The sequence below is a fragment of the Trichoplusia ni genome, chromosome 23, assembly GCF_003590095.1.
Source record: "Trichoplusia ni isolate ovarian cell line Hi5 chromosome 23, tn1, whole genome shotgun sequence".
NCBI classification, from domain to species: domain Eukaryota; kingdom Metazoa; phylum Arthropoda; class Insecta; order Lepidoptera; family Noctuidae; genus Trichoplusia; species Trichoplusia ni.
Window position 1 is genome coordinate 2214566 of NC_039500.1, and position 12408 is coordinate 2226973.

General features: G+C 34.7%; 1 protein-coding gene across 1 annotated transcript; it reads right to left on the reverse strand.

Annotated features, from left to right (window-relative positions):
• Positions 1 to 41: 41 nt before the first annotated feature.
• LOC113504717 (serine/threonine-protein phosphatase 5) lies at positions 42 to 11901 on the reverse strand. Its single transcript, XM_026887129.1, has 9 exons — positions 11650 to 11901; positions 11268 to 11509; positions 10278 to 10425; positions 8382 to 8503; positions 6790 to 7060; positions 6137 to 6367; positions 5424 to 5643; positions 4852 to 4933; positions 42 to 4570 (listed from the first exon to the last, which is right to left on the reverse strand). Exons 1-9 carry the CDS (start codon positions 11741 to 11743, stop codon positions 4508 to 4510), a joined length of 1473 nt encoding a protein of 490 aa, XP_026742930.1. The 5' UTR covers positions 11744 to 11901; the 3' UTR covers positions 42 to 4507.
• Positions 11902 to 12408: the final 507 nt, after the last annotated feature.

Sequence of the window (12408 nt, forward strand, 5' to 3'; positions counted from 1 at the left end):
TTATAAAGGTCAAGAAGGGACAAAAAAATAAAACCCTCGAATACAAATTTAACAATTTTATTAAAGTCAACACCAAAACCTATCTACATCATCTGATATGCTCGGCAACGCAATCCTTGAACTAATTCCTTACCGCACCTTAACATAAATAATGTATTCCCTCACATAATCGTGTACTTCTAATTATTAACATAATTCATTTATTACCTAAGAGTTTTAGTATAAAACTTATGCTTTTTGAGCATTATTTCCTATCGAGCTGGATGCTTTGATTAATACACTGACTTTTTGGTGTCACAGCAGTGCTATTCTATATTCCCATCCTTCAAATTCAAGGTTTCACTTTAAATGTGAATAATATTGTTATTATAGAATAAAACTACTGAAATTCACAAATTTTGTTTAATAGTAACATTAGACCCTTGGGATTGTCTCTTTTGTCCACATAGAATGTGTCTATACCGAATATGGGTAAAACCACACCCTGTACCGGTTTGAAAGATAAGAAAATGTTAAGTTTACATTGACACGATGAGAACGCGGAATGTTTTATTAAATCTGTTGTAGCTACCATCCCAGGGTAAGTTACGGAGATACATTTGCTCTCATATTATACAATGTTACGTGTATTTGAGTGGTTGCGAGTTGTATAGATGTGGTCTCACTAGCTACTGTTTGCATAGGCTGTGTTAGGAACAGTTTGCATTGTTAGTTTCGGTAAAACTACTGTATGTTAAATGCCGTTTCTTCTGAAGTCAGATCATTCAGCCATGATTCTTAAAAAACCATTTCACAGAAATATGGAATCCTTTAAATCAATATTTTGGACACTTGCAAACTTTATGGCTGATGTGACCACACCGTCCAAGTACAATGACCACGAAAACACAAGTTAAGTCAAGTGCTCACAGGAGTATTCGATAAACGTTGCGTGAAGCCTTAAGGCAGTGCTACAGCAAGTTTGATGGGCGACTGCTTACTGCTGTGGAAATTATCTTTGTAGACACGGTTTGTATAGTTTAACTTCGAGTCTTCGACATGATGTTGAGCACTCTTCATAAGATTTTAAACATTATTTTATTTACTAATCAGTATTGTGATAGTTAAAAAATGGAAATACGAGTAAGTTTGCCGTTTCAAACTCGATAAAACTTTCAAGTGACAATTGCTCCAATAGAACAATAATTTACAAGCGTCCACGCTGACAGTAACCACTCTTATATACAAAAATGACTTTTCTCAAGATTTGTTACTTAGATCCATTTCGATACATCAGAGCGATTCGACCAGTGACAACGCTTGTTGAAATACAACGTTTCTTGAGAGCGTTTTTCAGACTATTCTCATGCTAGCAAAGTACACAAAACTAACTCAACCGTTCAATCAATACCAATTCAGTAAAGATACTACAAAGATACATCCATTACAAGCCAGGACTGAATTCTTCAAGATACTTAGCACCCTCATTCCTTACCAACAGACAAGGCGTCCCCATCAAAACCCGCTCATGATAAATCTATTCATCTATTGTGTACATCTTACTAATAAAGCTAAGTCCACCAACGTTGGTCGTTATAATTCGTAGATAGTTATTTTATTGCATTATGACATTATGCTATTTACTTTAGGTTAAAAATATTATAGTATAGTGAGGGGGGATAGCAACACATGAAATAGACATAAATTATTGGAAATTCAACTCAATGTTTGCTGTGTAAAGTTCAGTATTGAAATCGACTGTGACAAACTTTCTGCTCACGATTTGAAAACTAAACCTTATTCAGTTGAGTATAGAACACATTCCCCAACTTGACAAAGACCATGAGTTGCCATAACACCTCAGAAAATGCGATTCTATTTTCTTATATTATTGTTGGAATAAAATAAAATGCGGCTCAAGGCAGTCCGAAGATAAAATGTGGTAACTCGTTGTAGACGTGTATTTCAGATATTGTTTTAATCAATGAGAACGTAGCGAAGACTCGTTTCAGTAAGATAGCAATTAAAACAATTGTTTATGTAAATTATAAATATATTTAAACGCATCGCTTCAGTATACATTCGCATTAGTTAATTCCTCGTTAAAGATATAAGTTTGTTCGACTGACTAATACATATTTCAATGATTTATTTTGAAGTTTTATAGTAAATAAGTCTGTTAGGTCTTAGTGCTCAATAACTTAGGATACCAGAGGGCCTACCAACACTTCTTTGGAAACAAATCGCCAAACCGACGTAGATAGTAAGGTTTTTTGGATGGATCTATGTTTACTCGATGCAACAATGTCTGGACTTAAAAGGAGGCGATGACGACTGAGTTTGTTTAGGGATTTCTTATCAGGGTAGCCAGTTAGGAAAAATCGACTTGAGTTTCCTTGAAGATAAGGTCGAGTATGGCTGGTCTGAAGGGAGAGCAAAAATCAATCTCCAAAAAAGGTGGCAAGATTTTTTAAAATTGAACACCTGATTTAGATATCTCGATAAGACTTTAATTTATTTGAGCCTTCCAATGAAATATTTCAGTTTTATTGGACAGATATTTTGCAAGGTGATTACATAGTGCATAATTAATAGTAACTCGTGGTATAGAATAATATCAAGGATGTATAATGTCGAGCACTAAGACAAACGTTTTGAGGTTTCAAGGACTGTCTTATAAAAATCGTTAAATAATATGTTATTAAATGCAAAACTTACAATCGTATATTGTTCGGCGCCACGTCTATATTTAAAATATCAAATATATACATTTCCATTATTAAATATTAAATCTTTGACATCATTGAGTGATGTATTATTGGCGGGGAGTAAATTGAAGTTTCATCAAAATAATAAAGTGTTTTGGCGCTGTTGTATCCGACGGTATCTTTTAATCGTCTTTATGACTTTGTAAAATGTAAAATATAGCATTTTATTTAACAAGCTATGTTTATTTTGGGCTATTGTGACTGTTTGTGTTATTATATTTATATTATAATAGACTTATTGGATTACACTAATTTCCTAGTGTTAGCGGAAAGGCCCCTAAACGCGCATATTAATCGGTTTTAAAGTCTCAATTTATAATGATCAGAAAGTTCATAATTATAAATACTGCATAGTATTTACTAGTATTTTTCTTCTTGAATACACATGACCGACGAGAAAACTGATAAATATTCGCGTAACTTACAGAATTATTCACAACAGCGCGTGAAAATAAAGTTTACAACTAAGACTTATGAGTAGAATGTACAAGTAGATCGCGAACAGTCAAACGGACAGACGGACACGCATGTCGTCAGACACAAGATGACATTAAAACGTTGACTGAGCGAAAAAAAAAATAAACAAAAACCTTCGGTACTTAATCGCACATCAGTGGGAACATAAACTGCAAAAATCGACCTTATCGTGTTAACAATAAGACGTTTTGACATTAAAGTTTCTGAAAGACCGATCCGATAATCTGTCGAAGTTTAAACTAAGGGCTGTGATTGGTCGACATCGTCGATAGTCTTCTATTCAACCAATCACATTCCTTGAGGTACATTTGAGTACAGATTAAAATATTTAGAAACTGGGGTGTTTATGTTACCACTGAAGTGTGACGCATTATTTACTTATTTCTCAAAAATACACTTCATATTGTCTTGGAGAATACCTAGGATATCACTCATCGCTCCCCCATTAAGACTAAAGCCAGTGAATCGCATACTAATAAAAATATTAAAAAACTATTCTAAAATTGCATTTTTAATAAGTGTTTCGGCGTAGCAGTGACTAGTATGATGCAATTTGAACCGAAAACGTCCAAAAAGTTCCAATAACTACGAAGTATAAAGATTTCGCACTGCTCGTTATTGCTTTTGATTCACCAATTTATATTGACCAATATTGATACATTTGAGTAAAAATATCTTAATTTAATAATTGTAGCACGTATAACTTAAGCCATAGAGTTGGTAATCGCTTTGTTTGTAGACAATTTGGACTCTGTATAAGGCAAGTAAGTCCTGCGATGTGCAACTGTATGGATTTAGAACTTTCAACTGTTTTACTAGAATTTGCAATTTGTATTATACACGACACTAATATGACATTATATAAGGTATCGTGGCCTCGTCGCGAGATTATGCGGCATTCATCAGATGGATGTTTTAAGAAACAGATGCAGCTCTGTATTTGCAGCTAGAACATTTTCTCTGAAATAACCCTAACTTTAAAATTACACGGCCTTGTTAAATGCTTTGAAAGCAGCCTTAATTTAAAGTACAAGACCAAGTGAGAGAAAAAGACAGCAATACACAAGTACGTAGCTGCATCTTTTACTAAAAGGTCATCAATATGGAGGCACAGGAAGTTTTCCGCGCAGGCACTGATCGTCTCTCATTGAAATTGCAATATTGAACTTTAATCTCGCAGAATTAAAGTGCATATCTAGTAGACAGTTGAAGGTAAAGTTGTTATATAGTATGAGCAGCTCGCCAGCGAGTCTTACCGGTGGAGGAGCGCGTCCTGTGCGTGATCACTGGCAGAGCATGTTGAAGAACGAGTTCGCGTACGCCATTGGCTTCACGTCTGGATGTGGCTGGGGAATAGAATAGAATTGATTAATTTGTGCAAGTGAGTAATGAGTAATGTGTGTTCAATTGTTAGTGAGGGATTATGTAAATTCTAATATAATGGTAATACTGGCTTTAAATTGCGCACAAATTTCAGAAAGCTTTTTTTAGTTTTTTTCTAGTTGTTTGCAGAATAGAGTAAACAAGAAAATAATTTTCTTAGCTTGGGTCAACAATGGCTGCATATTATTTTTCTCACAATCGTCACATTTTTTTTCCTAGGCTGTCATACTTTTCATGAACTTACCACAGCTTGATAAGTTGTCATATTAGGTTTCAAGTCTTTGCCGTTCATTGTGATGAAAGCACCGAGGTTGCCCATTGTATCACTGTAACAAAAATACATTCATAATGTAAATAAATTGCATAATAGGTAAACTACAACTTGCTTGTACAAACGAAAAACGGTATGTAAAAAAGAATATTTTTGTTGGGTTTTAAGAAGTTTACATTATGTTTTATTCTCGTACTACCTATTGCGTGTTTATGAAGTCAGATTATTTTTATCAGATTAATGTTTCACAATGTAAGCAACTAAGCATCATTTCCCCCGTTTGTGTAACGTATTTTATTACCTCTGCTGGTAATTGTAGTAGTTTTTTTATACAGGATTGGGTATATTTGGGTACCATAGATCGCAAAAAAAAAAATGAAATTATTGAAGAAGATCGGAGAAGGTTTTTTTACTTTATCTAAGAGTAATAGAGATAAAAGAAGCAAACTTTGGTGCCCCAAAATGTTTCACAATTCCGCTATTCGAGGAGCACTGACATATATAAACTGCGATCTAATCTCGTTTGAATAATTATGCATACTGACCAGTAATTAGGCGCAGAGAAGACAGTGATACACTTCCCGTTGTGCGCGTAATCGTACCCGTCGTTCTTGACCTCGTGACTGCGGATGATGTAGTCGAGTCCGTTGCGCGCGAGGAAGGCGTGCGTGACGTCAGGCCCGAACTGGCAGCCCACGCCGCGCTTGGACGGCGCGCGGCCCTCCATGGGCTGCGGGTCCGACCACAGCAGCTCGCACATTATACCTGCGGGGAGGGGGCGGCTTAGTGAAGGAAAGAGTATGTTTGGTGTGAAAGTAGTCGGGCGGTACCGGTAAATACAAGAGAGTAAACTGTTGAAATGAATCATTCTCACGATAGTCTGTATAAAAATATTTATATTGATGAATGGTACAAACTGCATGACAGTTTGTTAGCGATCATAGCGATTTTTTTACACGACATTGTGGATATTTCAGTAAAAAATACCCCTGTTCAGTCGCAGGTATTTAGAAAAAAAAGCAAATAACATTTCTTGATTAAAAATACTTGTTCCAAGCGAATATTAAATACACCAATAGGTAAAACGAAACATCCTTAGCAGTAGCGACTCATACTTGTATAGATAAAAATAAATATTGAAAAAGAACATATAAAGGAATTAATTTGCTTCAACTTGCAGCAAAACTGAACCCAGCGGACCTTAGCCAACACAAACGGCAACATAAGATACCATGTTTAATAGATTCTTGTTACTCACCATCCTCAGGAGGCTGCTTATTCCTATCAACCTTCCTAATGTCATCGAGAGTGACGTCATCCTTGGAGAACAGTCCTCCGTGCATGACCAATACCCTGTTGTTGATGCAGTGGGCCAGCGGCAACCAGTTGTACACTTCAGTGAACAGGTCGGCCATCTGTGATGTATACTTCGATGTGACTTCGCCTCGGAAACCGTACATGCGGTTCATGTCTAGAGTTTCATGGTTGCCTGGAATGTTTAACATGTATGGTTATTCGCTGTAGAAGTAGAAACCATTTGGAATGTTTGTGTGTGTCCAAAATACCTTTGATATCGAGAAAACCTTGGGAAAGACAAATTAATTATGTTAATTACCATAATTATTGGGACAGACTGTCCCAATAATTATGGTTTTTTAGACATTACTTAACTTGCTTAACTCAGGTTAGTAGTTCAGACTACTTACTTACTATTTTATTCGGAAACCGGAAATTTCTCTTTGGACTTTTTTATAATGTATTACAAACCAAGACTAAGATTGATGAATTGAATTCTGCGTTTATTAAATTTAGGTAATTTTTTAATAACTGGTCCGTATACAACCAATAAGATTAAAAAATCTCTTGAAATAAAAAGAAGTTGAGTCAAAAGGTTTAACAAACAAATCTCACCCCTAGACATATAGAAATGATCAGGGAACAACAACTTGAAACTGAATAGTGTAAAGATGCATTCCACACTGAAGGATCCCCGGTCTACAAAGTCTCCATTGAACAGGTACGGGTTGGCCTCCGAAGGCAGACCATTCAGCTTGAAGATGTTCATCAGGTCATAGTACTGGCCGTGGATGTCTCCGCAGACGGTGAACTTGTTCTCATCTGGCACTTTGATGTCTACCAACGATGGCTGCTTTTGAAGGTAGGATTTCACGTCGATTAGAATCTGGTGAAGGAGACAGTTGGTTAGTAATATTGGTAATTATGTATTTGTTTATGGCATCACACGCGTATCATGGCAACCCGGAAAGGGGCCAGTATGACTGGCGAAACCATGGGTTCTTTATTAATATGCCTTAATATGGATTTTCGTCACATATGTAGCCGTACTAAGCTCCTCATTTTTTCGTTTTGACAGCTTCCAATGAGAGATCCGTTAACACGATAAAATTGGTAGCAGTAAGCGACATGGATATGGCAAAACGGCGTTCAAAACCCAGTACCTTACTTTAAGCCTGATTTCGCCAAAGGAAAATATAGTATATTACTTGGTATTAGTATAAATCAAGTGTGTCAACTGTTTTTTTGCCGGTTTCACAGAATATCGAAAAATGTTTAGAAATTCCTCTAAATATCTGTAATTACTTCTCTGCAGTGTGGTGATCAATACTCATCATTCTCCTATGCGTGAGAATTACTTATTGGTAATTTCATAGACGCTAATTCAGTGCAGAGATTCACAATGAAATGATACCTCTATAACTATTTGTTTATGTATTTTTTACATCAAAATTATGCTCAGTTATGAGATTTTCACAAATATTGGTAATATCTTTCCGATATTTAAGCACGAATAGCTGATTAAATTCGACGCCTAATCACGAATGTAAAATACCGTATTAGACCGCACGCGATTGTCTGATCGAAATGTTAATAATTCTCACTTTCACATCTAGATTGAATAAAAAGAATACCAACAATGTACTGGCTGACTGTTGAACTGTTTATCTGTATTTTACGAGCATGTAAATCTAACTATGTGTACTCTAACTGTTTCTACATTGTTTTCGCAATTGTATGTAAATTAAAGTATTGAATTACGATTTATTTGGCAGTCTGAGTGAACTATAATAATAATAATAATGTTTAATCTTATTTTCGGCAACGGCGGCTAGTGTTAAAAGAGAGCAGCTGGATACGGGGCATATTATAGTGGACAAGCGTTTGCGATAACACAGGTACTCTGTTTCCTTACTCGCAAAGCCCGATATTGTTGGAGAGAGGCGAACCTCTCGCTATGTGTCTGTGACCAGGACCCACATTTTAAGTTTCTTCCGAAACATGGGGTAATTTATTTCCAAGAACTAAACACTTGGAGTCGGTGAGTGCCTTGGGCTCAATCTTGAGAGATTTGACTAGGCAGTCTTGGGGTTTTAACACTAGCGAGACTGAGCGGACAAGCTATCACTAGATCAACGAAGGAAGACCCCTACCCCAGTAGTGGCATAATCATAATAATTATTCTTGACATCCCTGAAATAATGTACCTTGTAAGCATATTTCTTGTGTAACTTTTTCTGCTGCTTATAAAACTCCATTAATTCGGTGACAAACTTGAGCGTAACTTTTCCATCTTCCAGAGCTGGACCCTCGTATTCATCTTCGATAGCTGTAAATATAGAAATATATAATTAGAAAGAGATACTTTCGCATTTATAATATTACTAGCTATTGCCCACGACTTCGTCCACGTGGTTAGAATTTTCCCCGTTTTTTCCATTGTATCTTCGCTCCTATTTCGCAGCGTGATGTTATATAGCCTAAAGCCTTCCTCGATAAATGGTCTATTCAATACAAAAATAATTTTTCAATTCGAACCAGTAGTTCCTGAGATTAGCGCGTTCAAACAAACTAACAAACTCTTCAGCTTTACATATTAGTATAGATAGTAATAATGGATAAGAGAATTTTCTGAATCATTTTCTGTTTGTAACAAAATATAGTCTTACTATTGCTTCTCAAAATAAAATATGGCGAAATAGACGCTCATTAAAGCACACATTATCAGCTATCTAAAAGCAAGCAAACTGGTTCAGATAAAGGTTCGTCGTTTTTTTTATGTATATGTTGAAACTAGCTTCAACAAGAGCGCAAAGCGCCACGCCTGAAAATGCCGGACTGACACCGACCAAACCAACTTGGGAGTCATTCTTGCCTTTGGCCATCGCCATATTTGGAAAATGCCCTGGATAGCTAACGACTCCCGTTCTAAACAGTTTAAAGTGTGCTTTTGTCGCGGGGGGTTATACAAACATTCAAGTCAAAGACGTAAATTAGACTTATGATTGCAATACGCGGGTTTCGAACCCGCGACACGTCAAGCGCTAAGGGTTTGACGTAGTGATCTCAACCACTCTGCTATCCGTGCAATCAATGGACACTTGTAAAACATAGCTATATCTTTATGTGAGAATAAGGATGAAAGTCATCTTTATTTACCCTCAGGCAGTGAGTTCATCACGCTATTTATATGCTAACACATTGAAAGTTCTGATTCATCGGATTATATTGATCTCCTTTATATTTAACTTGTTGTTTGTAGGTCATACGTATGAACATCTGTACTTATAATATTGTTTATTGATTTTCTGTCTTACAAATACTTAGAATTTGTGTGAAACTTCAATTTTGCAAGAATAACGTTACTTAGAGAATATGTATAATTGTATGTTGTAACTCATACATTTACATGTAAGATTACAGCATTTTAGAATAACTTTAAATGAAATTAAAAATATGTTTAAATCTGTGTCTGAATCATAGCAAATTGCTTTTGTTATAATTATGTATTTGTGGAAAAATAATAGAATAATAGAAGAAATATCGAATAGGTAAAGCATTTTTTCAAATTAAGGAGGATAATTGTATTAATATTGTATCTACCTATTATAACAACAATTAAGTATTTCGCTTTTTTCACTTGATTAAATACTTAATCTACATAACAGTTGCAAGCTCCCAAGGCCACATGCCGTTATGACAAGGTCCTATTATATGACTGTAGAAAAGTGAAAACTGCACATGTGTATTTTATGTAAATTAAGAAACACACAGAAATTGCAGAATATAATACAGTAATCAATGTACACCAAACATAATAATTCAGGTTCTTTAAAACGGCGTGAATAGTAAGTATTCACTTGTCTTAGGGGTTTCATTGTTTTATGTATAGGATTGCATGTGTTTGCTTACATAAAAATGCTTAAACATGATAGTTTTTAAACGGTTAAGAGTCTTCATATTATCATTTCAATTTTCTCGGAAGATATCCATGTCTCTCAGAAAACATCCATATGCCTTACATACACTTTATGAAAAAAAAAAAAAACTATCAACCTCGAAAATGTTTCTATTTGTTTTGCTTTACCATAATAAATACTTACTCATAGCATCCAAGTTGATAGAATCAGCAATGTTCACCTCCTTTTTATCAACGGAGATTGCTTTTTCAAAGGCAATTTTCTTAACTACTTTATTGCATTCATTATATTTCATCTTAGCATCCTGGTCATTTGGCCTTACTTTGGTTACCTGGAAATATTTATAATTTATTATTAGAGTTTTTGTTTTATACTTTTTTATTGGCTTTGTTGTCTACATGTGGGCTTTTGTTGGACCATTATGCAGTTTCGGGATTGATTAGTTCAACCTCATTGATCTTACGAGTACCAGTCTTTGCAGCCATAAAGTTTAGGCCAATCTTATTTTGATGCTGTATTATCAAATTGGTACAGAGAGGAGTAGGAAGAAGTTTTAATCAATGTACAGTACACTCCATCTGTTTAGGTACTTAAAAAATGTTAAACAATCTTGGGATGTTGATTAAATTAGCAAATATTCAATAAATAAACAACTGATAAACTTCAGCCATATAATTGATTTGGTTTTACTAAATTACATTGGTTTTAACTTATGTTGTATTTTTTAGATGATTTTTTACTAGAGAAACACCAAGATTGCTTATCTTTACTATACATAAACAATTGGAGTAGTCTCAGTAAAAAAATGTTTGAAAGATACGTTTTCATTATGTTGTGTGTTAGTTTTAATATAATGTTAAGTCACTTTCTTGTTTTTAATTTATTTTATTGTATGGAAGACACTAGTTAGCACAAAAAAAAAACAATGTGAAGACAAAATTTTCCCTATTTTGTATAAATTTAGATAATTTGTTGGATGACACAAATCAATTAGTTCAATGAGAGACTATACTTTATTGGCATAATAGCTAGTTCCTAAGCCAGCCTTAGCATTTGAGAAAAAAAAAGTTAACATCTTTATTGACATGATGGAGTATTTTTAGTGGTGTTTTTTGAACTGCTGTACAAATAGTCATGATCAGCTGACCGAATACTTCAATAATCAATACTTACATATTCAAAATCCTTAAGCGCTAGTTTGTACTTTCCTAGGGACATGTAAGCCGCAGCCCTTCTGTAGTAAGCCTTAGTATAAGACCTATCAAGTTCTATCGCCTTCGACGCGTCGCTCAAGGCATACCCGAAATTCTCCAGCCTCATGTTCGCTATACTCCTATTCGCAAAGTACACCGCATTCTTCGGATTCTTTTCTATTGCTTTTGAGTACAACTCAATCGCATTATTGTAACTTTGTTCTGAAATTTGAGGTTATGTCAGTCAAATTTTGTTCTATTCCTGTCACAATCAATATGTTATAAATATGACTTAGCATCAAACTTTTACGGACGATCAATAAGCTAATGGTTTTTTCTAAGATAAGTATAACATAACTTACTTTTAAAATATTCATTTGCTTCATTTTTCAGTTTATCCGCTGCCTCTATGTCCTCTTGGGAGATGGGCCCGGTAATTTCTTCGTTATCAGCCATACTTCAGCGTTATAATATTGATATACTTAAAGCGTTAAAAATTGTGAAATAATGACTTAATCATAAGAAATGTGATTTTCTCACATACATTTACATGTTATCCGCAATTCATGAAAAATTAATTGACGGATTAATGAATGAAACCTTGAATGAATTTCTTTTTCTTTCGTGAAGAGCTATCTTTCGCAACCCTGCCTTTTGAGCTAGGTGTCAGTATTTTTAGTGAACATTTTGTGTATTGATTTTAAAAGTTAGTCATTTATTATTTTTTATTATAGATTGCAATAACAGTGTGATGCGTTTTGTCATGGTTTTAATGATTAACAGGTTAATTGATACCATTTATGCATAACCAACACGCATAAAGATATTTTGTAAATGTCTTCAAATAACAATACGTGAATTAAAATATTTACTATTTAAATTAATACCTATTTTTTCTTTTTTTGGAATTAAATTGAATGTTCAACGTGGGATAATATATTATGAAGTTATTTTATCTGTGTTTGCGCACACGGTCTGTTCCATTTGCGCGGGCCTTTTGTTTGTCGCTCATAATATGGCTAACTTTTCTCAAGTCCTTTTATCATTTTATTTTAAGAGACTTGCCATTGCAAGTTAAGATAATTAAGTCAGTCTATTTATTGCTAAGGTCAGTTTATAAA